Source organism: Sciurus vulgaris (assembly GCF_902686455.1).
Source record: "Sciurus vulgaris genome assembly, chromosome: 10".
Classification (NCBI taxonomy): Eukaryota; Metazoa; Chordata; class Mammalia; order Rodentia; family Sciuridae; genus Sciurus; species Sciurus vulgaris.
Genome location: NC_136470.1, coordinates 57064618 through 57090699, shown reverse-complemented (window position 1 = coordinate 57090699; position 26082 = coordinate 57064618). Strand labels below are relative to the sequence as shown.

The 26082-nt window shown below is 39.0% G+C and overlaps 1 protein-coding gene across 1 annotated transcript in view; it reads left to right on the top strand.

The window, feature by feature from the left end:
- Positions 1 to 26082, top strand: part of LOC306671101 (serine/threonine-protein kinase PAK 2-like) — a 368847-nt gene that overhangs the window by 340375 nt on the left and 2390 nt on the right. Inside the window, exon 8 of the mRNA XM_079156336.1 lies at positions 24242 to 24410. Coding sequence (XP_079012462.1) covers positions 24242 to 24410 — 169 coding nt within the window. The remainder of the gene's footprint in view (positions 1 to 24241; positions 24411 to 26082) is intronic.

Below are 26082 nucleotides of genomic sequence, written 5' to 3'. Positions count from 1 at the left end.
CAAAACCCTCAGTTCAACCTCCATCACTAGAAACAAACCCCAGGACTGGGTGAGATGGTGCCCACCCTCTTCCCAGCCTGTTGGAAGGCTGAGGGATCATGTAGCTCACGTCTGGGTAACATAGTTAGACCCCCAGCTCAGAGAAACTAGATGGAAAGAGAAGCGCCTGCCGCATGTGCAGGCTCTGGGTTAGTACCTGTTTCCATCAGCCACCATGGAAAACATAGTCTTTCACGTATACTGAGTAGAAGACTCACAAGAGTCTTGTCTCAATGATTGGAGATTAATCACCCTTAAATTAAAAAATTGTTTCAGTTTTACCTCAAAATAATAGAAATAAGACCCTAATAGCTTAGAAGTTAATCCCAGAACACACTTCAGTAATACTTATATGGCCACAACTACAGCCATGGTTATACTCATACCTCAGAAGAAGCTAGTCTTCAGCATCTTCTGCTATCTCCAAGGGAAGTCGTCTTGTACCCCAGTGAAACCAGTTAAATCCCATATGTCATCAACTACCAGTAGATCCAGAAGCTGACTACAGATGGGCTGGTCATGTATGAGCTTGACTGTGCTTTCACAGGCTCAATCTGGAAAAGCACCTTGGCCTAAAGGTAGGGCAGTTGTCCAGACATCAGTGAGAAAGGAATCCTGAATGAGAAGGGTGAGTATTGTGCATCAGGTGCTCTCAAGTTACCAGGAATCTAAGAAGATCCATGTGTATCAGAGCCTGTTTAGAAGTTGAAGGGTTAACCAAAGCACACGCAATTTGATCATTAATACACAGTTGTAAGGAATTATAACTTGAAATTTAAAATAAATATTTGAGTTCCTGCTGATAAAAATGATTGAATAAATCCATCTGGGAAAAGAGAGAGAACAATCACCCATGCTGAGGAATTCTAACATTTCTGTGGATTCTCCACCCTGCAGGAAGTAGAGGATAACTCAGGTGTGGACTGAATAGAGTGATTTCCAGTGAACAGAGTATGGAAAGGGAAGAGATGCTTCCCAGTGGAAACACTTAACAAGACTTTGGTCAGGTGATAAGGTCAACCTGAGCAGTCATAAATCATGTTGCTAGTATGTCCCCTTCATATGATGCGATGAAAACAGTAATGTTGCCAAACAGTCATGGTGGCCAAGCTAGTGAAGACAAGAGGGTCACAGTTTGGAGGCGAGACTCCACAATGTAGTGATACCCTATCTCTAAGTTTAAAATGAGAAGGACAGGGGCTGTAACTCAGTGGGAGAGCACTCCTGGGATCAATCGCCAGTACTACAAGAGAAGAAAAAGAAAGTAAAGAAAGTGGCACTGTTAATCCTGCAACCTTCCTCTCAAAAGCCCATAATTGTGAGATAACCATACCAAAATCAGACACATTGTGTTGGACGGGTATCCTACACAGGATTATGTAGTACCTACCTGGGGCTCCTCAAAACTCTCCACAGTCACCAAAATCAAGGGAAGTCTGAGAAATCTCACAGCTGAGAGTCAGCTAAGGAGACATGACAACTGAGTGCATGTATCTTAGGACAGGAATGGAGAGTAGGAGAGTCAGTGGAGTAGGGAGATGTAATGTGACTGCTGAAGGCACCAAGAGCCCATGTGAGGTTAGTGAACGTCAATGGTAAGTGATGCCAGCCATTGCAGATAAGGGGTGTTAATCCACTACATTGAGCTGATGGATACAGGAAAGAAGTCCACACTTGTAAGCACATCTTAGCCAGATAAATGCTGTCAAGTGAGTGGGAGAGGGTCATGGGAGGGACATGTGAAAGGAACGATGAACACTGAAAGTCCTATGGGATTTTAGGTCCCAGTGGAGTCAGAGGTTTGCTGACCTTGAAGTACTGGGTGTTCTAAAGATAGGAGGTAGAGGCAAAAACAGGGACAAGGTGGTGTTTGCTGGTATCTGTCCTGGTAGAGGAAAGGACATAGTGTATAAGGTGAGAAAGGCAAGCTCCTGAGAGAATGAGAGCAGAGGACAAGGAACTGCAGCAGGCATCTGTGCAGCTATTGAAGTAGCCACCAGTCAGGACAGGAGTAATGTGAGAGGTAACAGTGCAAAGAGCTGCGATCTCAAAGGAGTGAGGAGGGAATAACCTGGGGTTTAGTAAGCATTGAAAACAAGGAAAGGTGGATTTGTCTTGAAAAGACTGAATATTAGAGAAAAAGAACAGTGAAGACTTCAGAGAGCAATGAGAAGCGAAAAAGACATTTGCTTTATCTCTAGACCTAGAGTTGGGTGAGAAGAAATGTTGCCCCTGACAGCACAGCTGGTGAAAGTAAGGAGCATGTTCAGAGCCATATGGGCATTAGGGTGGAAATACTGGGGGAGAGCTGGGAGTCCTGGGCTGCTTATGATCATTAACATAAATGAAAGTAAAGAGTAAAGTGAGTCAGATGTCAAGGTGGGTAGGAGATTAGGGGTAGCCAAGGGTGGAATCTTGCAGTTATGATACTGAGCTTGAGTATTTTATGGACTCCCATCCTTATCCCTTCAAATGGATGTTTAGGGGTTTCCAACAGTCTTGAGATCTTAATCTGAAATTAATTTCTGTGTGAGGCTTGAGGTCTTAGATAAAATTAATGCAGGAAAAAATCTAGGTGACCTTGGGTTTCACAGTGTTTTCAGGTACAACACTGTTTTAAGGACCATCCATGAAGGAATATATTGGTCTTCTTAAAATTACAATCTTGTTAGGCTGGGGTTGTAGCACAGTGGTAGAGTGTTTGAGTAGCATTCATGAATCCCCAGCGCGCAATCCTCAACACCACAGAAAAGCAACAAAATGAATTTCTATATTTAAATATATATACACATATATATTATTTGTGAGAAGTCTACTATACAGAAATGCAGGATATCAAGAAAAAGAAAATGTCTAATATGGTAACAGTATAGGATCCACATTTTAAATCAGGTAGGCATTTGGAAAATACATTTGCAAGGCTATCTAGTTGTGTCTTCAATATTAAAGGAAGTCAGTGAGATTTATTAAAGTGTTCCTCCTGTCTCACATGGCAACTCAGCGATGGTCTGTGTTGTCTGCTTCATTTCAAAACTTAAACTTTACTATAAAAGGGTCAATTAATTAGAAATGATTTCATAAGTAGAAATTTAAGGATAATAATAAAAAATTAAAGAATACAAAGATTTTCTGAAGAGGGGTTGTTTCAATTATGAAAACACCTATATTTTTAGTCACTGTTCAATCTAACCATTTTAGGATCTGTTATTAGGAATGATGAAGCTGGCATATAGCTAATTTAGCAAGAGAGTTTCAGCAAATCCAGCTGTTTTGAAATATTACTTTTAAATAGCTTGGGAATGTTTAACAGGATTGTACACATTTTACAAGGATTGACCTCCCTGTTCTTTTTATTTTTAGGTACCATAGGTTGCGTTTTATACTTGTTGCTGATTTTGTTTTCTTTAGCAAGATGTATTGCATTCATTGTTTAACACAGAAAAGATGATCTTGCCCCGCCTGGTGGCACACACCTGTAATCTCAGCTTCTGGAGAGGCAGAGGCAAGAAGATCTCAAATTACAGACCTGCCTGGGCAACTTAGAGATACCCTATCTCAATGTAAATTAAAGAGAGGACTGGGGTACAGCTCAATGGGAGAGCACTTATTTGCCTATAGCATGTTGAATTCTTTAAGAACCCACTAAAATTAGAGAGTGAGAGCAGGAGAGGAAAGGAAGTGAAGGAGAGTGGTTACAAATTCCAAAAGGCTAGCAATAATCACTACCTAACTTTAGTATTTAGTGATTCTCTTTGAAGAATTAAGGTGGGCTGGAGATGTTCACTGATAGAGTGCTTGCCTAGTGTGCAAATGCCCTGGCTTTGATCCCAGCACCACACACACACACACACACACAAAAACAAAAAACAAAAAACAAAAACAAAAAAAAAAACAAAAAACAAAAAAAACACAAGAGTTCCATAAACTTGATAGAGTACATTATAACTTTGTTGAGCTACATTAAGACTGTCAGGACTTCCTTATGCAATGTTTGCACACCTGTGATCATGATGACTCAGGAGACCAAAGAAGGAAGATCACAAGTTGGATTCAGCCTCAACAATTTGGTGAGACCCAGTCTCAAAAATGGAAAAAAAAAATGTGTTAGGGTTGTTGCTCACTGATAAAGCAACCCTGCCATTGCCCCCACATTATCCACTTTCCCTAAAAGAAGCTCACAGATGATGTTCTATTTTTATACCTTAGAACTCATAAGAATAAATGGAATGCCAGAACTCCCAAATGTAGAGAAAATTTCCACAGTATTTCAATATCTCTTAACTCTATGTTTACAAGATGATGTGGAGAAAAGAGGACCAGCCACAGAATTGTTACAGGTAAATTTGGAAAAGATGTCATTTTGGAAAATGTTGATTTTTTTTGAATACCCAACAGAAAGTTTTCATACTGTTAATAACACTTCATTATTCATTGATATCTATGAATAATGCAGCTACTACATTAATATTGTGAGCTGGGGTTGTGCCATAGTGATAGAGCACTTGCTAGCATATGTGAGGCCCTTGGTTGGACTCTTTTGGGGGCTGTGCCATGTTGATGGCGCGGTGCCTGATCACATCGGCAGCGAGGAGTTAATTGACATAAGCACACTCAGGTGATTTATCGTCCACACACTGTATGCACATGTGTTCTCAAGCACTCCTAATTGTGACTGCTCGGACATCTAGCGTCTTGCTAATCTTTGCATAAGAGGCGTGGCCCTGCTCTCCGCCTCCAGGAGGTGATATAAGCGTAAGCAGAAGAGACAGCACGGAAGCAGCAAAACACAAGCAGCAGCAGCCAGAAGAAAGGAAGTGGCTAGCCCATAGAAGCAGCGAGTAGGGGCAGCGGCGGAAGGCAGATCGCAGAACGGAGAACTGAGATGCATCACTAGGGCACCTTAGGTAGACGCACCCTTGGTTCACAGGATGCAGGATGCACCAGTAAGAAGTAGCAGACCTTAAGTGAGGCATAGCAAGTCTCTCTTCCTCTAAGCTCTAAGCAAAGCCTGTCCTTCTCTCAAAGTCTCTCTTAAGCAAAGTCTCTCTTTCTCTCTAATAAGTAAAGTCTCTCTCTCTCCTCTCAAAGCAAGTAAACCTCATTTCCTCTATCCTCTATAAACGAACAAGCAAGAAAGCAGTCCACTAAAGAGAAAGATAGAAGTAGCTCAGTTTGCAGTCCACCACCCATAAGACCCGTGCAATTTGTTGCTGCAGGCGGTGACAAATATCCACGGATTTTGTAACGCAAAGAGCCAGCGACAGACTCTCAGCACCACATAAAAGTAAAATAAAGTAATGTGTCCACATATATCATATATCATATATATGTACATAAAAGTTTAATATAGTTATACTTTTTTATATTATGATATTGTATTCATTCAATTTTGGAATGAGTGTATTTATGAGCTATTTTACTGTTGATGTTTGGAAATTAGGAAAATTAAGCAACTGTCTGTTCACCTATGGAAGTTATGTACTGATTAGGAGTGGTTTGGGCAGTTATTAATGTATGTATTTTTTAAGAAATTAGTATTCATAATTAGACTTCAGGGCTTAGTTGAAAAGAATTGTTTTGTTTCTCTTTTGATAACTTTCATGCTCTTCCCCATTTCCTGATAGCACCCTTCCTGAAAGTGGCCAAACCATTATCAACGTTGACACCACTGATCCTGGCAGCTAAGGCACAAAAGAGGAGTCGCCATTATCATCATTGAAGTGCTTCATGTTCATTTTTACATTTTCTTGCATGAAAATATTTCTCATATTTAATAAAATGATTCTTGTTGTAAAACACACGTGACATGAAAATTGCCTTTTTAACCATGTTAAGTGGAAAACCCAGTGGCATTAATTACACTCAATATATTGCACAACCTTCTCTTCCAGAACAGTTTTGTCAATCCAAGCAGAAGCTCTGCCACCACAAAGTAATAACTCCCATTCTTCCTCCTCCAGACCCTGGATTCCACTAATTATTATTCCTCTTATATTTGTACTAGTTAGTTATACATGACAATAGAATGCACTTTGACACATCCTATGAAAATGGAGTATAACTTCTCATGTTTCTGGTTCTACAGATGTACATCATATCCATCATGTAGTCCCACATGCACATAGGGTGGTAATATCTTAACCATTCAACTATCCTTCTTATCCGCATAAGCCTTCCTCTCCTTTCAATCCCTTGGCCTAAACCAAAGAAACTCTATACTTTGCTAGCCACCCTTATTATTGTGAATTTGCATCCACATATCAGAGAAAAGTTTTCACTTCTTGTTTGGTGGATTGACTTATTTCTCTTAGCATGATATTCTCCTACTCCATCCAATTACTCTTCTTTAAGGCTCAGTAATATTCTATTGTGTATATATATCATATTTCATTATGCATTCATCTGTTAAAGAGCAGTGAGTTCAATTCCATAGTGTAGTTATTGTGAGAGGAGACTCTATAAGCATTGATACGGCTGCATCACTCTACTTTGCTGATTTTAAGTACTTTGGTTGTAGACTAAGGATTGCGATAATTGGGCAAAATGGTGTTTCCATTCCAAGTTTTTGAAGGACTCTCCATACTGCTTTCCATAATGGTTGCAGCAATTTGCAGTCCCACCAGCAATGTATGAGTGTCCCTTTGCCCTACATCCTCACCAACATTTATTCTTGCTTGTATTCTTGACAATTACCTGTCTGACTGGAATGAGATGAATTCTTAGAGTAGTTCTGATTTCCATTTCTCTAATGGCTAAGATTTTGAATCATCTTTTCATATATTCGTTGATGGATTGTTTTTCTTTTCTGTGAACTATCTGTTCACTTCCTTAGCCCATTTATTGATTGTATTATTTGGTTTATTGGTGTTAAGTTTTTTGAGTTATTTATATGTTCCAGAGATTAATACTCTATCTGTGGTGCAGATGGCAAAGATTTCCTTACTTTCTGTGGGCTCTCTCTTCACATTATTGATTGTTTCCTTTGCTGAGTAGAAGCTTTTTAGTTAGAATCCATGCCATTTGTTGATTCTTGATTTTATTCTTCTGCTGTTTGAGTCTTTTGAAGGAAGTCCAATCCTAAGCCAATATGGTGAATATTTGGACCTGCATTTTCTTCTATTGGAAGGGCCTCTATTCTAATACATAAATCATTGATCCACATTGAGTTGAGCTTGTGCACGGTGAGAGAGGGGATACTTTTCATTTCATTACATATAAATTTTCAAGTTCCCCAGCACCATTTATTGATTTGGGTATGTTTTCTCCACTGAATATATTTTGCACTTTTGTCCTATATGAATTAAGTTTATTTATGTGCATATGTCTCTGTGTATTTCATCTTGTAACTTTGGTTTTCATGTCTGTTTTATTGTTAACACTATGCTGTTTTTCTTAGTATAGCTCTGAAATATAATTAAAGGTTTTGTATTGTGATGCATCCTGCTTCACATTTCTTGCTAAGATTTGCTTTGTTTATTCTGGATTTCTTATTTTTTCCACTGAATTTTACAACAGATTTAGATCTCAAAGTTTCCTATATTTAAATTACCAGACTAAGCATGTAATGATTAGTAGTAAATGGCTATAGAATTCAAAGTTCAAAATACACAATGCAATTACATATTATTGGCACTGAACAGGCATAATTACAAATTGAAGCCAGAAAGTACCTGGGAAATTCAAGAGAACATATTGTGCTGCAATTTCAATCCTCTAGTGTGGAATGAAGATCAAATCAGAAAGAGAAGGAAAGAATTAGGAAATGAATTGAAGACCAAACAAATGAAACTTCCTACAATGTGTTTCAAAAAGTCAATATTATTCAGAGTACTAAATATGGTACCGAGGATAATATAGAAACATATCAAACATGGTAGAGTGATTCTATTAAACACAACAAATTCAAACATGAGAAAATCATAGAATAAAACAAGCAAAAATTTTCAGTATTAATAGGCAAGCAGATTATAAAATTAAAGGATATCTTCCAGCTGAACTGATAAAAGTCATACCTCAGCAAATCAAGTTGAAACTATGTGAGAAGAAAGACTCTTAAAAGCAGCTAGAGATAAAAAGCAGTATATTTCAAAGCACAGCAACAGAAGTAACCCCCAAAAACTATTAATAATGAAAACCAGAAGGCAGTAGACTAATATTTTTAAGGTTAAAAGCATGAGTGCCAGAAATATGAGGGTTTTTTTTTTTATTTTTATTGACCTATATGTATAATAAAGAATAAGTTCGACTGTAGAAGTGTTTGGGTGTATGCTTAGTTCAACACCCAGCACCTGAAAAGAAAAACAAAGAAATCAAAAGAATGAGGAGACAAAACAAGCCATTTCAGAAAAACACGTTAAAGGCCATTTCAGAAAAACATGTTAAAGACTGTGTCACAAAAATATGTCATTAAGTGATATCAGCTCTGGACTCACTTCCCTCAGGAGAAGTGTCTGGTTTGAAGATCCATCCAGTAGTGAGAGAGGGATGTTCAATCCACCAGGTATTATTGTTTCTCATCTATTTGATTCTTGCATCTGTAAAAGTTTTGTTTGATGTACACAGAGGACCCCTTATGCAGTATGGAATGATTTGTGTCCCTTTTATTGGGTCTTCTTTATCATCCAATCTGTCAGTCTATGTCTTTTGATTAAGGAGTGGAGGCAGTTAACATTCAAGGTTATTGTTGAGATATAAGTTGTATTTCTGCTCATTTCAGTTTATTTCTGATTTTTAATTTGAATGAGTTTCTCCTTCCTTCATAATTCTTTCTTGTACATTTTTCCTTTGTTCCTTTTCATTTTTTTTTCCATTTCATCCTCATGGAATATTTTGTGACAATGCAAAAATTCTACTGTGAATTCTTTTAACTTTTGTTTAATCATGGAAGATTTTTATTTCATTTTCATGTCTGAAGGTTAATTATGCTGGATACAAAATCGTTGCTCATCATTCTTTCTTTTTTGTTTTCAAATCTTGTGTTGTATTATTACAGAACTACTATCATTGACCGTCTAGGTTGAGAGATGACCTGAGATTTCAATGGGTTTCATTCTATATATAATGCAATTTTTATCTCTCATGGTCTTTAAGATTCTCTCCTCATACTGTTAGTCATTCTCCTTATAAGGTGCCTTGATGTGGAGCTGCTGTCCTTTGCACATTTGGTGTCCTGCAAGCCTCCTGTATTTGATTTTCCATTTCATTCTTTAGGTTTCAGCAATTTTTTGATATGAATTCATTGAAAATTTTGTGCATTCCTTTGTTTTAACTTCTATGCCCTGATCTATCCTGTTAAATTGTAAGTTTGAACTTTTCACCTTATCCAGTATTTCTTGGAAGTTCTGTTCATGGTCTCTCAACATCTTCTCTCAATGTTCACCTTGATTTTCAAGATGATAACTTTTGTTTTCATTGCCTAAGAATCTGTCTTCCAAGTACTCCAGTCTATTTGTCATCTTTTCCATTAAATTTTTAGTTTGGTTTATTGATTGCATCATTTCAAGGATAACTGCTTGATTATTTTTCAGAATCTCTATCTCTTTATTGAAGTGATCTTTCATTTCCTATCTCTTCTGTCGAATGTCACTCCTTAAGTTGTCCTTTGCCTGGCAGATCAGTGTTACTATGTACATTCTTATCTCCTTCTCTGATATAGTTTCCACTGTGGAATTAGTGGTTCCATTATTGGAGCATCTTGGTTAATTTAGGATAATTTGTTCCTTATTTTTCATGGTATGTGGGTGTCAACCAATCCTGCAGTATGGATCTGAGGCATTAGAGCTTCTACCTTGAGACACATGTTCTTCACCTTGAAGGGAGAGACAAATAATAGCCTCAAACAATGCAAACAATATGCAACCTCAAACTAAATTATCTTCTGAGGAGGTGTTTACAGTTTTGTCACAATAAACAAAAATGCTACATTTATTTCCTACAATAAAAATGTAAGTATGCTAAGTGGTTTATAATTTTGAAGGCTGTAATTGGGAGAACAGAAGTGGTATAGGATGTGATGATTAAGATTAAGGAGAAGATGGAAGTGAAAATTAAAGAAGAGTAGAAGAGGGAGCTGTAAGCAGGAGAAAAAATAGAGATCAAGAAAAACATAATTAAAATAAAAAATACATACAATGAAAGAGAAATATGCTAATCAGACATGATAGTCATCAATAAAGTGATCCATAAAAAGTAGTCATTTTCAATAGTGGTGGAAATGTGTAGGGGAAAGAAAAAATGTGAAAATAAATCTCAATGAAATGTTGGGGGATTTTTTCGATTGGAGATAAAATATCCTGAGCTTCTCTTCTCTACACCATGTAGTGTGATGTTTGCTTCCCTCAGGCTGGGGTTGCTAGTGTAAGAGAGTGAATCCTGCAGGTGGAACTCCTGTAGGTAGGCTTTAGGTCGAGGTGGGCTCCAGTCAGTTTGCTGAAAGCCAATAGTTCTGGAATATCAGCATATTAACAGCAATTGTTGGGCCATGCTGGAAGGCTAAACCCCAGGGACCTTCTTGTTTTCCACGCATGTGATGTAGATGCAAATAATCAGTTCACTACATTTCTTGCAGAACCTGATTCCTTTTCTCAGGTTCATTCTCCTGTGTAAAACTTTCTCCAGGCTTAATTGTTTCTTGGTCACTTAGGCCCACTCTCTGTCATGCAGCAGGGGTTTGCCAGGCTACTATATTGGACCTGACTTGGGTCTCTCAGAAATTGGCTTCCTCAGAGGTCCGTGCAATCACTGGTTGGTGACAGTCGCAGAGCGAGCTGACAGGCGAGTCAGGCTGCTTGCATAGCTGAGGTAGCAGGCAGGCACCCAACCAGCCTGTCTTGAGGAGCAGGGTGCCTGGTAGCCAAACCTCCCAACCACAAGGTCAAATACAGATGCCACCACTGAACAACCCGCCCCACCCCCACACTGAGGTTTGTCACCATCACGGAGTTAGCCAGAGGCTTCTTTATAGGCTGGTGCAGGCATTTTGAATTACTCCTGAGGGCGTGGCCATCATTGGAAGGACAACTCCCTTCCTGAGACACCTACAGGAGGCTAGAAGGCCTTTGACAAGACTCAGGAGCCAAGAATAGGAGGAATTTAGAGACTCGGGACCAATTCAGAGCCACCAGGAAATATACCCCACATGAAGGCCACCACCCATAGAAGGCCAGCTTCCTTGTGGAGCACTGCGTTATCAAGTTCCTCCAAGAATCTAGGCTATTGAAGGCAAAGAGGTCAGTCATTGGAATACAATACAATATTAGTCTGGAATACAGACAATATTAGTCAATAGAGGAAATCTGCAATATCCCAGAGTTTCACTGCTAGAGCTGTAGATACCAGAACAGTATGAGAAAACAAGGAAGATAATGTCCCATTCAAACCTACATGGTATAGCAATAATATCCAATGACAGCATAGCAGAGAAATGTCAGAGAGGGGGTTCACAATGTACATAATCAAAACAATCAGGGAAGCAAATGAGGAGATGAAAGAGCAAATGCAGGCATTGAAGGATTAGATGAAAGGGCAAATGCAGGCATTGAATGATCGCACCAATTGACAGTTAAAAGAGCATATACAGGAAGCAAATGATCATTTCAATAAGGAATCAGCGATGTTGAAAAAAAAACAAACAGAAATCCTTCAAATGAAGGAAACAATAAACCAAATTAAAAACTCCATAGAAAGCATAACGAATAGGATAGAAAACCTGGAAGACAGAACCTCAGATATTGAAGAAAAAATATTTAATCTTAAAAACAAAGTTGACCATACAGAGAAGATGGTAAGAAATCATGAACAGAATCTAAAAGAACTATGGAATATCATGAAAAGGCCAAATTTAAGAACAAATTAATGGCCTAACACTATGGCTTAAAGCCCTAGTAAAAGAAGAACAGAGCAACACCAAAAGTAGTAGAAGTCAGGAAATAGTTCAAATCAGAGCTGAAATCAATGAAAATGAAACAAAACAAACAATTGAAAAAATTGACTAAATAAATAGTTGGTTCTTTGAAAAATAAACAAAATTGATAAACCCTTAGCCACACTAACAAAGCGAGGAAAGAAAAAATTCTAATTATTAAAATTGGGAATGAACAAGGTAATATCAGAACAGAAACAATTGAAATACAAAACATAATTTGAAGCTAATTTGAAAATCTGTACTCCAACAAAATAGAAAATCTTGAAGACATCAGCAGGTTTCTAGAGAAAGATGAATTAACTAAACTGAACGAGGAGGACATACACAATTTAAATAGATCAATTTCAAATAATGCAATAGAAGAGGTCATCAAAACTCTATCAACAAAGAAAAGTCAGGGACCAGATGGATTCTCCGCTGAGTTCTACCAAACCTTTAAACAAGAGCTCATTCAAATACTTCTCAAAGTATTTCATGCAATAAAAGAGGTGGGAACCCTCCCAAACTCATTCTATGAAGCGAATATCACCCTGATACGTAAACCAGAGAGAGACATCGAGGAAAGAAAATTTCAGACCAATATCCTTAATGAACATTGATGTAAAAATTCTCAACAAAATCTTAGCAAATTGCATACAAAAATATATTTAATAGATAGGGCACCACGATCAAGTGCATTTTATCCCAGGAATGCAAGTTTGGTTCAACATCTGGAAATCAAAAATGTAATTCACCATATCAATAGACTTAAAGTCAAGAATCACATGATTATTTTGATAGATGCAGAAAAATCATTTGATAAAATACAGCATCCCTTCATGCTCACAACACTAGAAAAAACAGGGCAAGCAGGAACATTACTTAATATTACTTAATATTGTACAGGCCATCAATGCTAAGCCCATGGCCAATATCATTCTAAATGGTGAAAAACTGAAAGCATTCCCCCTAAAAACTGGAATAAGGCAGGGATGCCCTCTTTCACCACTTCTATTCAATATTGTCCTTGAAAATCTAGCAAGAGCAATTAGACAGACCAAGGAAATTAAAGGGATACAAATAGTGAAAGAAGAACTCAAACTATCCCTATTTGCTGATGACATAGTTATATATTTAGAGGAATCAGAAAATTCCATCAAAAATCTTTTAGAATTCATAAGTAAATTCAGTAAAGTAGCAGGATATAAGATTAATGTTCACAAATCCAATGCATTTTTATACAAAAGTGATGAATCTTCAGAAAGAGAAGTTAGGAAAACTACTCCATTCACAGTGGCTTCGAAAAAAATAAAATACTTGGGAATCAATCTAACAAAAGAGGTGAAAGTCCTCTCCAATGTGAACTACAGAACACTAAAGAAAGGAATTAAAGAATACCTTAGAAGATGGAAAGATCTCCCATATTCTTGGATAGGCAGAACTAATATTGTCAAAATGGCCATACTACCTAAAGTGCTATACAGATTCAATGCAATTCCAATTAAAATCCGAATGAGGAACCTTACAGAAATAGAGCAAGCAATCATGAAATTCATCTGGAAGAATAAGAAACACAGAATAGCTTAAGTAATCTTTAGCAGGAAGAGAAAGCAGGGGGTATCACAATATCAGAACTTCAACTGTACTACAAGGCAATAGTAACAAATGCGGAATTGTATTGGCACCAAAATAGACAGGTTGATCAATGGTACAGAATAGAGGACATGGACAAAACCCAAATAAATACAATTTTCTCATACTAGTAAAAGGTTCAAAAAATAGCAATGGAGAAAAGATAGCCTCTTCAACAAATGGTGCTGGGAAAACAGGAAATCCATAAGCAGCAGAATGAAAATAAAACCCTATCTCTCAACCTGCACGAAAACCAACTCACAATTGAGCAAGGACCTTGAAATCAGACCAGAGACCCTATGTCTTATAAAGAAAAAGTAGGTCCAAATCTTCAACTTGTTGGTGTAGGATCAGACCTCCTTAACAGGACTCCCATAGCATAAGAAATAAAAGCAAGAATCAATGACTGAGACAGATTCAAACTAAGGAGCTTTCTCTCTGCAAAGGAAACTATCAGTAATGCAAAGAGAGAGCCTACAGAGTAGAAGAAAATCTTTGCCACTCCTACTTCAGATAGAGCACTAATTTCCAGAATATATAAAGAATTGAAAAATCTCTACATCATGAATACAAATAACCCAATCAACAAATGGGCTAAGATAATGAACAAACACTTCACAGAAGATCTACAAGCAATCAACAAATATATGAAAAAGTGTTCAACATCATTAGTAATAATAAACATGCAAATCAAAACTACCCTAAGATTCAATCCCACCTCAATTAGAATGGTGATTATCTAGAATACAAGCAACAATATGTGTTGGAGAGGATGTGGGGAAAAAGGGACACTCATACATTGCTGGTGGTGCTGCTAATTAGTGCAGCCACTCTGGAAATCAGTGTGGAGATTCCTTAGAATACTTGGAATGGAACCACCATTTGACCCAGCTATCCCACCCCTCAGCCTATACCCAAAGGACTTAAAATCAGCATACTACAGAGATACAGCCACAACAATGTTCATAGCTGCTCAATTCACAAGGCCAGATTGTGGAACCAACCTAAACACACTTCAATTTATGAATTGATACAGAAACTGTGGCAAATGGATGCAGTTGGAGAATTTCATGCTAAGTGAGATAAGCCAATCTCATAAAACCTAAGGACGAATGATTTCACTGATAAGCAGATAATGACACATATAAGGGGTGGGAAGGGGGCAGGAATGGAGGAAGGATGGACTCTATAGAGGGATAAGAGAGGTGGGGGGGAAATAACAGAATGAATCAAAAACTATTAAACTAGGTAAATGTATGATTACACAAGTGGTATGCCTCTATTTCATGTACAAACAGAGAAACGAGATTTATCCCATTTGTTTACAATTAAAATGAATTAAAAAAAAAAGAAATTCGCTTCCATAGATGCAGTGTGGACCACGCTCAGGCTGCAGAATGGTTCCTTCCTTTGTCCTCTGCAACCAGTTGGGAGAGATGGAGCTTTTTGTTTCCTGCACAAGATATTGTGCAGTGGCTCAGGCAGTGACTTTGGTCTCTAAATCTCCATATCCTCCCCAATATGCAGGTAACTTTGAATCCCTTATCAATTTACTGTGTTCACAGAGTTACTATTCTGGCTCGTGCTAATGTATGCTGCTGTAGCTTCCATAGCTGTGACACTGGGATTTTCTTCCCTATTATATTTAATCTCTGAGTCTCCAATATCTTTTGTGTATACAGTATTAAATTCCAGCAAACACTCCTCCTAATTTTTATACATTCATCCCCTTGCAGAGAAGCAGCCGGTCTACCTTTCTTGGTTTAATGCCACTGAGCATGTAGGGAAGTGATCTCTCTATTTCAACAGCTTCTCTCACTCCTCTATTTCTTATTTAAAATTTAGGAATTTATTCACTGTGACTGTGAATTCAAAATTCTTTGTGGTTTTGATTGCTTTAGTTGTCATTATTTTACCCTCACTCTTGAATTTACAAAACGAATGATTGTATAACCATTTAACATATTGTTATAAATGAAAGAAGGTAAATGAAAGTTTCAAGGTGACCACAATGATCATATCTGTAGAAGATAGACAAAGAAAATGAGAGACGAATCAAGGCATGTCACTACAAAAAATCAATGCAAAATCAATGAAGAAAACCACAGAGCAAAACAAACAAACAAAAAAATGCAACCAAATATAGCACAATTAGATCAATGGAAATTGTATATACTACCCTATCCATAATTACATTAACGGAAATGGATTAAACATTCCAATGCAATACATAGAGTGATTGACTGGAAAAAATTATGAAATAAGATTCCTCAACATGATATCTACAACAAATTCAATTTATATTGAAGGACACACAGAATGAAAGGATGGGAAATTATTTCATGGAAATAGTAAACATAAGCAAGCATGGTGATCACATGTACATTTGATAAAATAGAGTTTAAATTAACATCTGTGAAAAGAGTCAAAGAAGGACATTATACAATGATAAATGGGTCAATCAATAGGACAAATGGTAAAAATTATCCATATATATGCACCCACAATCAGAGCATCAGAATACATAAAGAAAGCATTGAGAGAACTGAAGGGAGAAATAGTAACACATTAGTAACTTTAATTACCGTGAAGAAGAAATATCTTAAATAATCAGGCTACTTTAGAACTTGATGTAATTTGGATTCTGCATGTGTCCCTAAGATCCACATGGTAAAGGCAGGGTTCACAGTGTGATGCTACTGGGGAATATGGAATCTGTAATGGGTGTGTCTTAGTGGGGGGTGACATTGAATGAGGAGTGTGGTGGGACTCCAGCCCCTGCCTCTTCTTTCACTCGCAACTATGAGGTGAGCAGTTTTTCTCCTGCATGCACTTCCATCATGAGTTCCTTTCTCACCACAGGTTGAAAATAACATGGTCAATTATTTCAAGAAACCCCAAAACTGAGTTAAAATAAACCTTCTTTCATTATGAGTTATCTCAGATTCTTATTATACAAATGGAAATCTGACTCACATACTCCTTCTGGAACTCAAGAAACAAACAAAAAGAACAATAAAAGAAACACAAAAGCAGAGAAAAAAAAGCACAAAGTTAATAGAAGGAAGAAAATAAATAAATTAGAACTGGGGAGGAACAGATAATATTAAAAAATATTGATTTTTTTTGGTCTGTTAAAACTATTATCACATTTGAGAACTTTGAGCTGCATTAACTAAGTGCTCAGTTTGTGCTGATATAACAGTATATTTCAAAATTGGTCATTTATTCTCTATAGTGAGTGGTAGATTGAGAACAGAGAATAATATCTTACAGTTCTGGAAGAATGAAGATCAACGTGCCAACACTTGTGTCATATGAGTCTGCTTTTTGCTTCCAAAGTGGCATTTTTTTGTGTCCTTATGAGGTGAAAGGCAGATAAACAAGAGAATGCGTTCTTCAGCCTTGAAGCCTTTTAAAAGGGTGCTCATCCCAGAAGCCACACTGCTTTATTTCCCCACTAGTTTTTATTGGTGCTTTGCAGACCCACCTAAGGATGGGATTTGTTGTTATATTTGTACATGCACATAATATAACAATATTATTTGGACAAAGTCACTGCATATCACATCACACTCCCCTCCTTGACTCCTTTCCTCGCCCTGGTCTCTTTCCTCTATTCTGCTGATTTCCTTTTGATTTTCATTAGATTTCTAGGCCTCCCTACACTTTTGTCTTTTTTCTTCCTAGCTTCCTCTGTGAAAGCAAACATGACATTTGACCTTCTTGGTTTGGTTTATTTTGCTTAATATACTGACTTCAAGTTCCATCCATACTTACTGCAAATAACATAAATTCAATTTTTCAGTTTTCCTTGTGGTTGAATAAAACTCTATTGTGTATATACCATATTTTCCTTATGCACTCATCTGTTGATGGACACCTCGACTAGTTTCATTGTTTAAGTATGAAGAATTGTGCTGCGAAAAACATGGATATGCACTTATCCCTACAGTATGATGCTTTAATTCTTGAGGATATATCCCAAGGAGTGATATATAGCTGGACCATATGGTGGTTCCATGCCTAGTCTTTTGAGGAAACTCCATACTGATTTCCATAGTGGTTGTACTGATTGCAGTCCCACCAAGAGTGTAAAAGTGTTTTTTCTTCTCCATTTTCTGTCTGCAATTTATTATGATGTGCATTTTTGATGAGTGCCATTCTGACTGTGTGAGGTAAAATCTCAGGGAAGTTTTGATTTGCACATCCCTAAACGATAATGACACTGAATATTTTTTCATATATTTGTTGGCTGTTGGTACTTCTTATTTTGAAAAATGTGTGTTTAATTTATAATTTTATTTGTTTTTTGAATGATATCTTTTTTGATGTGGGGTTTTGTTGTTTTCATTCTTTATCTATATTATCCTCTCAAAAGGAATAGCTAGAGAAGACTGTCTCTCTTTCTATCTGTAGGATCTATATTCAAATTTCTACTTGCTTCCTTTGCACTGAAGATGATTTTTCACTTAATTCCATCTTCTTGAATTACTCTTGACATTTTTTGCAGCACTTTCAGGTGGTATTGTGCATGTTTTTGCCCCATTTCTAAATACTGTTCATAGGAGATTAAGTTACACCATGAATCATTAAGGGAACAGCATCATTCCAGCTATATACCATCCCATCCTTTATCCCATTCCCAAATTTCATGTCCTTACAAAAATTCCTTCGATTTATTGCAGTAGCCCCAAAATCTTTAACTCCTTTCACCACAAGAAGTATGAATTCAAATCATATTATCTTCATCTTATGTGAATCATACTCAATGTATGACAAGTTCTGAGCACCATTTCCCTCCAGGTATGAGACTATGAAATCAAGAGTTATGTGCTTCTCAAACACAATGGTAGTACAGGCATGTGATAGACATTCCCTTTGCAATGGAGAGATAAGGCAAGAGGAAGTATCAGATCCATTAATCTAAAATCTGACAGGATAATACGCATTAAAATTTAAGCTTGCGAATAAGATTTTAGACTCTTAACCTGCCTTCTAGACACTGGAATGGAGGTTGTTTCCTCCAAATTTCAGGACCTGCTGTCCTTTTGTCTGTGCTGGGTACAGCACTGATTATAGGTTTCCTAGGTTGAAATCACGTGCCTTGGGCTCTCCCAGGTAGGGGCTACAAGCAGGTGGCTCTACAGTTCTAGGATCTCTGGATAAGACCTGTTTCCATGGTTCCACTAAGCATTGTCCTAATGGAATCTCTCTGTGTTTATAAACCTGTAATCCCATGGTCATTAGCCTAGTGGGGAATATTTACACAGCTCAGCCTCTGTGGAAAATCTCTGCCTTGATGCCAAAGCTCTTGGAAACTTATTTAAAAAAAATGTAGGATGGGTATCCATGTCTGTTCCTCTCTTCCATATTTGTGCCTGCAGATTTAGTTCAATACATATGTTTCTCAGGATGACACCTATAGATTTGGTAACAGAGTCCTGAATAACACATAAGCCTGCTTAGGCTATGGCAGGGCTGGCATAGTAGTCTTGTATTAGAATACAGAAAGGAAAATTTTGAAGCAATGCTAATAAGTCAGGCCCTGAACACCAAGAATTTGTGGATCTTCTAGAACCCTTCTTTGAACCTGTTATGTCTTAATGTTCTGGGACTGTGGTGGAATTGACGTCCTTCAAGATCTCAGAAAAGCGTTCAGTGTCATTCTCCCATTATCTTGATGCATAGCTTCTGGTTTCCTTCTGTTCATATTAATCTCTTTATCAAAATATTGCTTAGTCACACCCTTTATATTCTCTTCCCTAATATACCTTTTATATTGTGTTATAATGGGGTCAACTCAGTAATTTTCCAAATCTTTAAAATCTGTTTCACTTTTGATTATAAATAGCATCTTTATGTAGTTTCTCTGTAAGCATTTAAGAGAAACCATGTACCACAATTGAAATCTTCTTAGTTCCCCCTCCAGCCTCTGACTCCATAGTTCATTGTTTTTCTTCTGATTTGTTCTAAATAGTTATACATGACAGTATAATGCATTTAGACATATCATTCATAATTAGAGTATAATTTCTCATTTTTAAAAGGACATCATGCAGGATGACATGGGTTATGTAGTCTACATGCACAAGGGTAATAATGTCAGATTCATTCTGCATTCATTCCTATTACCATACCCTTCCCCTCCCTTCACTTCCTCTACCTTTTCCAATGTAGTTCTATTCTTCCAGAGCCTTAAACCTTATTGTGAATTAGCATGCACATATCAGAGAAAATATAAGGCCTTTAATTTTCTGATCTTGAACATCCAACAATCCAGTTTTACCTGTCATGAGTTAAAAGTACTGGGTGGTAATTTTAATTTCTGTGTTTGTACTGATCTTACCCCTTCTGTTTACTTGGGGTCAGTGTTATTACTGAGAGTGAGCCTTACATCTTTTTTGACTTAACTTTCATATTAATCAATTTGTTACTTAATCTAATTAGTTGTACATGACAGTAGAATGTATTTACACATTTTCATATTGATTATGGCCTATTATCTCAAATTAACCCAGTTTGACCTATACTGAAAGTTCTACTTTTTCACAGATTAACTGAAAACTGTTATAAACTTTTAAGGAAATATAAAATATTAGGAAGAATAGGACATATTAAGTTTTTAAAGTAGCTCTTATTCATGAAACATATTTTTTATAATTCCATATCTTACACATTAGTTTGAGAACATCAAGTTGGTGGAATTCGCAGAACCAGGATTTGACATCCCCTGTGACTGAACTTGGGTGAGGGTCATCACAACATTGTGAATGGCATCATAATGGCAGGAAATGCAGGGGGTAGAGCTTGCATGGCCACAAAACTGGGTACAGACCAGTCTTGCTTTTTCATAACCACTGACTCTCACAGAAACAAATGAGGCCCAGGTGAAGTAGATTATTCCCTTCCTATGGCCTCATCCCCTAGTTGTGACTGAATTACCTCACATTAGGCTCCACCTCTTACAGGTCCTACCACCTCAACATTGCCACACTGAGGACCAAACCTCCAGTCCTTGGGGAAAAAACCACATCCACCTCATCACAAATTCCAAATAGCCAGCATTGTCAGAGCAGCATGTTGGAGTCTACAACATGTGTGTAGGTGGGGATGGGGGAAGGTTTCTCTCAGAGGTCACTGGAAGCAGCTGGAGCCCACATTCCAAAACCTCTGTGCTGTTACACTTGCCATAGTCATGGCCTCAGGGTGTCAACCCAGAAGAGAGATCAGTGGCACTCATTTGTTTAAGAAAAGCAGTCATCACCATGTCAGACTCAAGTGTTTACATGCCCCCACCCCAAACATGAATGAGATGTCTGTGGCTTTTTGAAATCTTATGGGCTTCAATGAATATGGCTGCAGTCATCATTTTAAATGGCCTGCATTTCATGTATCCATGAGTGTCCAATGCGCTATCAGGTTTCCCTCAAAGGGCTTGAGGGAAAAATTGATAATGATAGTGCAGAGGAAGGAAAGGGGAGAGAGAGGGTCAGTAGGAAAAAGAAAGCTATATATAGTTAGGAGCTCAAGATCTAGAGTGGCTGATGCATTAAGGAAACTGTGGGTGTCTGGTAATGCTGGTGACATTTGGTCTATATCCGGGATATTCAGGTGTGTCCTTAACTTTTGTGAGTACTCTCACAGGTAAGACAGACCTCTTGGGGAAGTCCAGTTTGCCCCAGACTAGAACAGAGTCTGGCTTTGGTTTCAGATGCAGGTGCCTGACCCAGAAGGGAAACTGGAGCTTTCCACTGGCAAACAGCCTGCTCTTCTTGTAATCATGTACATGCTGGTTACCCTGAGTTTTTCAAACCCAGGAATCCTCCATCATTGTAAGTCCTCAGAACCCTGGGAGAAGCAGATGGCACTTCATGGGCTAATTCCTACGGGGCTCATTCTACAGTGGCCAGCACACCTGTGGCCTCAGGATGCCTTCTCTCCATGTCATCATCAATTAGGCCCTGGCACTTTATTTCCAAAGCCTCTGAACTATGAGAAAACAGAATCCCAATCTTCATGTAATTGCTGTGTGGAAGTGAGTACTCCTCCTCTTTGTCCACTCTTGGTACCTTACATATGCCATGGCCTCTGTGTCTGCACCTGTCCTGAGAGGCTGGCCTTGCTTGCACAGGTGCTGACATACAAAAGGCACACATGTGTGCTGGGCCTCGTGGAGTCAGGGACAGGAGAGCAGTGCCTGTCCCAACCCCTGGATTGCTGACATTGATACCAAGAATTTTACCCTGGCTGCTGTCCTGTTCTGGGCATCTTTGCCTGTTCTTCTCTGGGTGTCCAAGTAGGAGGATTTCCTGGGTTCTGAGTGGCTTCTCTCCTGTGCACAGGCTGCTTGGGTTTACAAATGCAGAAGGCGGTTTGGTAAAGTTGTTCTTTTCTTCCTTATCCAGTATCTGAGAAAACAGTCTCAGATGATTCTATATCCTGATCAAAGTGACACGAGGCAGGTCTTATCTCTGAGATCTTTGTGATATCAGGTGACCTGAGCAGCCATGGAGTCCTAACTTGCTTTAATTAAGGAAACGCAGGTTCTCCCTGGAGGTGGTATCCCCTGTTATGGGTCAATGGCAGAGGTCCTAGAGTGCCTGGCTGGATTTGGGGGTGATGGAGTCCAGACCAGATAGACGCTCAGTCCTGCTTCCTGTCCCCTAGAAGTCTTACCAGCACTGTAGGTGAGTTAAAAACTGCATGGGCCACAGAAATATCAGGAGTTTCCTGCTCTTGCTCCTTTCTCTGTGTGTGTATTTGGAAACCAAGCTGAAGATCGGCGTACTCTTCTTGTGCAGAGGTGACTCACACCTTTCTTGCTGAAAAAGGGCATGGCATATCCACACATTACCAGGGATGATGAAAGAGCAGGGATGATGGTCAGCCCGAGTGAGGGCACACAGGGTGGGGCTTGAGCAGTCACTTGGTAGGACCTGTGAAGGACATGTTGAAGGTCATAGGGGTCTGGCTGAGAGGTTAGGAGGGACTGTGGAGTAAAGAATGGAGCAGGGACACGGAGAGTGATAATGAACATTGAAAACGGACAGGCACCAGGACAGTGTGCTGAAGAGATTTCACCTGGGTGTACTGGACTAACAGTCCAGTCCAGGGAGGAAGATGGGTGGCAGGGCATACTGAGGTGGGACCAGGGGGAAAGGAGTCTGGTCCAAAGGTGGGGCCAGGGCGTAATTGTCCAGTGCCTTGGCTCCTTAAACATAGCCCAACTTTGTAGTGGCTGTACCTGCCTTGGATCTCCGGTTGCCGCTCATCCTGCAGCTGTTTATCCAGGTGGTGGTGGTGAGCACTGACAGGCACCCATATGATGACTGGGTAAGCAGAACCAAATGCTTGTGCTGTGAGGAGGCATCTTTCACCCCTGCCACTAGGCACTTTCTGTGCTTTCTCTACTGCCCTTGGCCCTGATGGTGCTCATGAGTCCTTCCACACCCACCTCTTAAGGTGCAGCTCAGATCTTTCCTTCCCCGGGACTTGTGAGGCCATTCACCCTCCTGGGTACATTGCATGGAGAGCCTACTGTGTGCTAGGCTGCATGTTATTTGAGAGATGTTATGGAGGTAAGTCCACCTTGTGCCTATAAGCAACCTGAAATCAGATAAATGGAGGGAAGAAGCCCATCAATGTCTAGGGTAGGACTTGGCATTCAAGTGTGACCTTTCCTGCTTGCATATTGAAGGCCTTCAAGCCAGATTTCCCTGGGCCATGTGAGTTTTGAGTAGGAAATATAATTGGGCATCCCTGATGCCACTGCTCTCCCTGATAGTGAAATTCAATGAAGGGACACTTTAGAAATAATAGAGAGGTAAGAAAGTGAAGTGGGAGCATGTGGAGACACCATCTTTGGATCAGTTTAACAGCACAAGGAAGATTTTAAAAGGTGTCTGGAAGGACGAAGCAGGAGGACAGGTGTGGTCAGTGGAGACACAGAAGCATGTGGCAGAGGGAGGTAAAAGGTGATGAGAGAACCCTGAGGGGGTAGGAGAGGTGTGCTCTGTTAGCACTCATCTGGGGAGAGCTGCTCACAAGTGGGTAGAGGGAGGTCACACTTCCTAGGATTGCTGGAAGGCAGGAAGTCCTGGGTCTCTCTTGGGCTTCCCTGTCCTTGCAGTCTTCCAAACCCCCGTGTTGAGGCCTATACCTAACTGACCAACTAAGGGAGGGTCCTTGGGAGATGGCCTTGCCCCGTCCTGCAGGTTCGGAGCTCCTCTTCCCATCCCCATCTCCCTTAGCATGACATCACCTTAGACAGGGCTGGACCAGGAACTGGTATGCCACCCTTTGTGCCCAACTGGGAACCAAGTGAGTTGGTAAACCAGGGGCTTCAGTGGGATCCCTTGGGCTGGTCAGGAGGGCTGAAGCTGGGTCTCTTCCCTGGTCCCTACCCCAGCTTCCAGGCCCTGACACACACTGATCCTTTCTTTTGGGGTTTTCTCCAGAGCCACCTAGGGGCCTCTGTGAATTTCACTGTACTGTGTTTCTGTTGATTCTTGCCCCACCAATTGGGGTAGAGGGAAATTGCAGGCTGAATGGGCTCCTGTATAAGATCTCTGGTCTCTGTGTTTTGCAAGCTGAGTGGAGAGGGAGGTTAGGGAACCCAGGCCAAGGTGGAAAGTGACCCTTTGCATTTAACCTGTTGTTCCCCAGGTATATGTCAGAACACCTGCTTTTCCAGAAAGAGGAGAGAACAGAGTGGAAAGCACTGGAGGCTGTGGGCTCACCAATCCACTCCCCACAGGCACTCCCAAAACTCCCTGGGTCCAAGTCTCCATTTGTAAGCCCCCGAAGGAGTGGTGATATTGCATCCTTATGGGAGGTAAGTAAATCCAGAATATAAAGCAGCAATTTAAGATGACTGAGCATAATGACACATACTGAAAAACCCTAGAAGTTCAGGAGCCTGAGGCAGGAGGATCATAATTTTGAGACCAGGCCTGGCAGTTTAGTAAGACCCTGCTAAATAAAAAGGCGTGAGGAGGTAGTTCAGTGGCATAATGTGCCTGAATTCAAACTCTAGTAATGCCTAAAATAAAAAATTGAAGAAAATAAAAAGATAAAAGTTGGTCTTGGCGTCACATGCATTTATTTCCAACTACTCTGTAGGCTAGAGCACAAGGATCACTTGAGTCCTTGAGTTTGAAGCAAACCTTCATTAAATGGTGTGTGTGTGTATATATATATATATATAACTACAAAAAGAACAAGAATGAAGCCAGGAAGCATGGCTCACACCTGTAATCCCAGAGACTCAATAGACTGAGTCAGGAGGATCACAAATTTGAGGCAGGCATTGGGATCTTAGCAAGACTCTTCTCTCCACTTTTGTAAAAAAATTGGGGGCACTGGTGATGCAGCTCAGTGTTAAAGCCCATGAAATCAATCCCCACTACAGGGCATCAGGGAGGAGACAAAGCAATGTGACTCCATAATATTAAAATTGGGAGGCTTGAGGTGAAACTTATTGTTGTGGTTAGCATGTGCTTAGCATGCTGGAGGCCCGGGGTTCAATCCCCAACACCAAAAAATGAATAAAAACAAAAATATTAAAAAAAAATTTATGTATATATACCAAGCAACAAGTGAAAATGTTAGAGTGTATACCTTTTGACCCAGAAATGTAACTATTAGCAAGTGTGTCCTAGGGAAACAATAGAATATCACAGAATAAGGGCTTTGTCCCATTATTTAGATAGCAAAAAGGAGCTAAAAATCTACTTAAAGTTGATTAGTAGGAAATGCCTTCTATATACATATACGGGTTTGCAATTAAAAAAAAAATTCTAATCAAATAGTGCAATCTGTCAAACATGTAAATTCATAAAAATAAGCATTATAACTAAAATGATTTATAACTCATAATTAGAATATCTTTGGATAAGAACTGGAATATAACGGATTTTTAAAATGTTTGTGTAAATCATCATGAGAATGAAGTCCATGTGTTACAGTTGGTTGAGCCATCTCAGGAATGTCTTGTGAGAGTTACACTCTTCTTCCTTACACTGGTTCTTCTGCTTTCTCTTTCTTCCATTGTACTTGAAAGATGCAAGTTCAGGTCTCCTTTTTATCTCGGTGTTGATTTTGACAATTATAACACCAGGATGGCTGTTATTTTTATTTAATATGTTCTTCTGTATCTAAAGTCATATATCAAGGTTTATAAAGTAATATAATTCAGTTAAAATCTTACGTGGTTTGAATCCAGTGTATTTAATATGTTTCCATCATCAGAGAAATAAAGACTTTGTTCAAGGAAGAAGCCCACTTCTTTGCAAGTAATATTGATCTTCACCTTGTATACTTTAATCTGGTATACCCTTAGGAAAAGGAAAATCTTTTACCTAGAACTTTTGGGTCAAGTAGAAAGGAAGTTGCATTTTAGAAACAAATCACATGTCAAACATCATGCTTTTCCTAGTTGCCTTGTTTGGTTGCTTATTATTCCCCTGTTCCTTGGTAGGCAATTCCCTGGAGAAAGTACCTTAAAC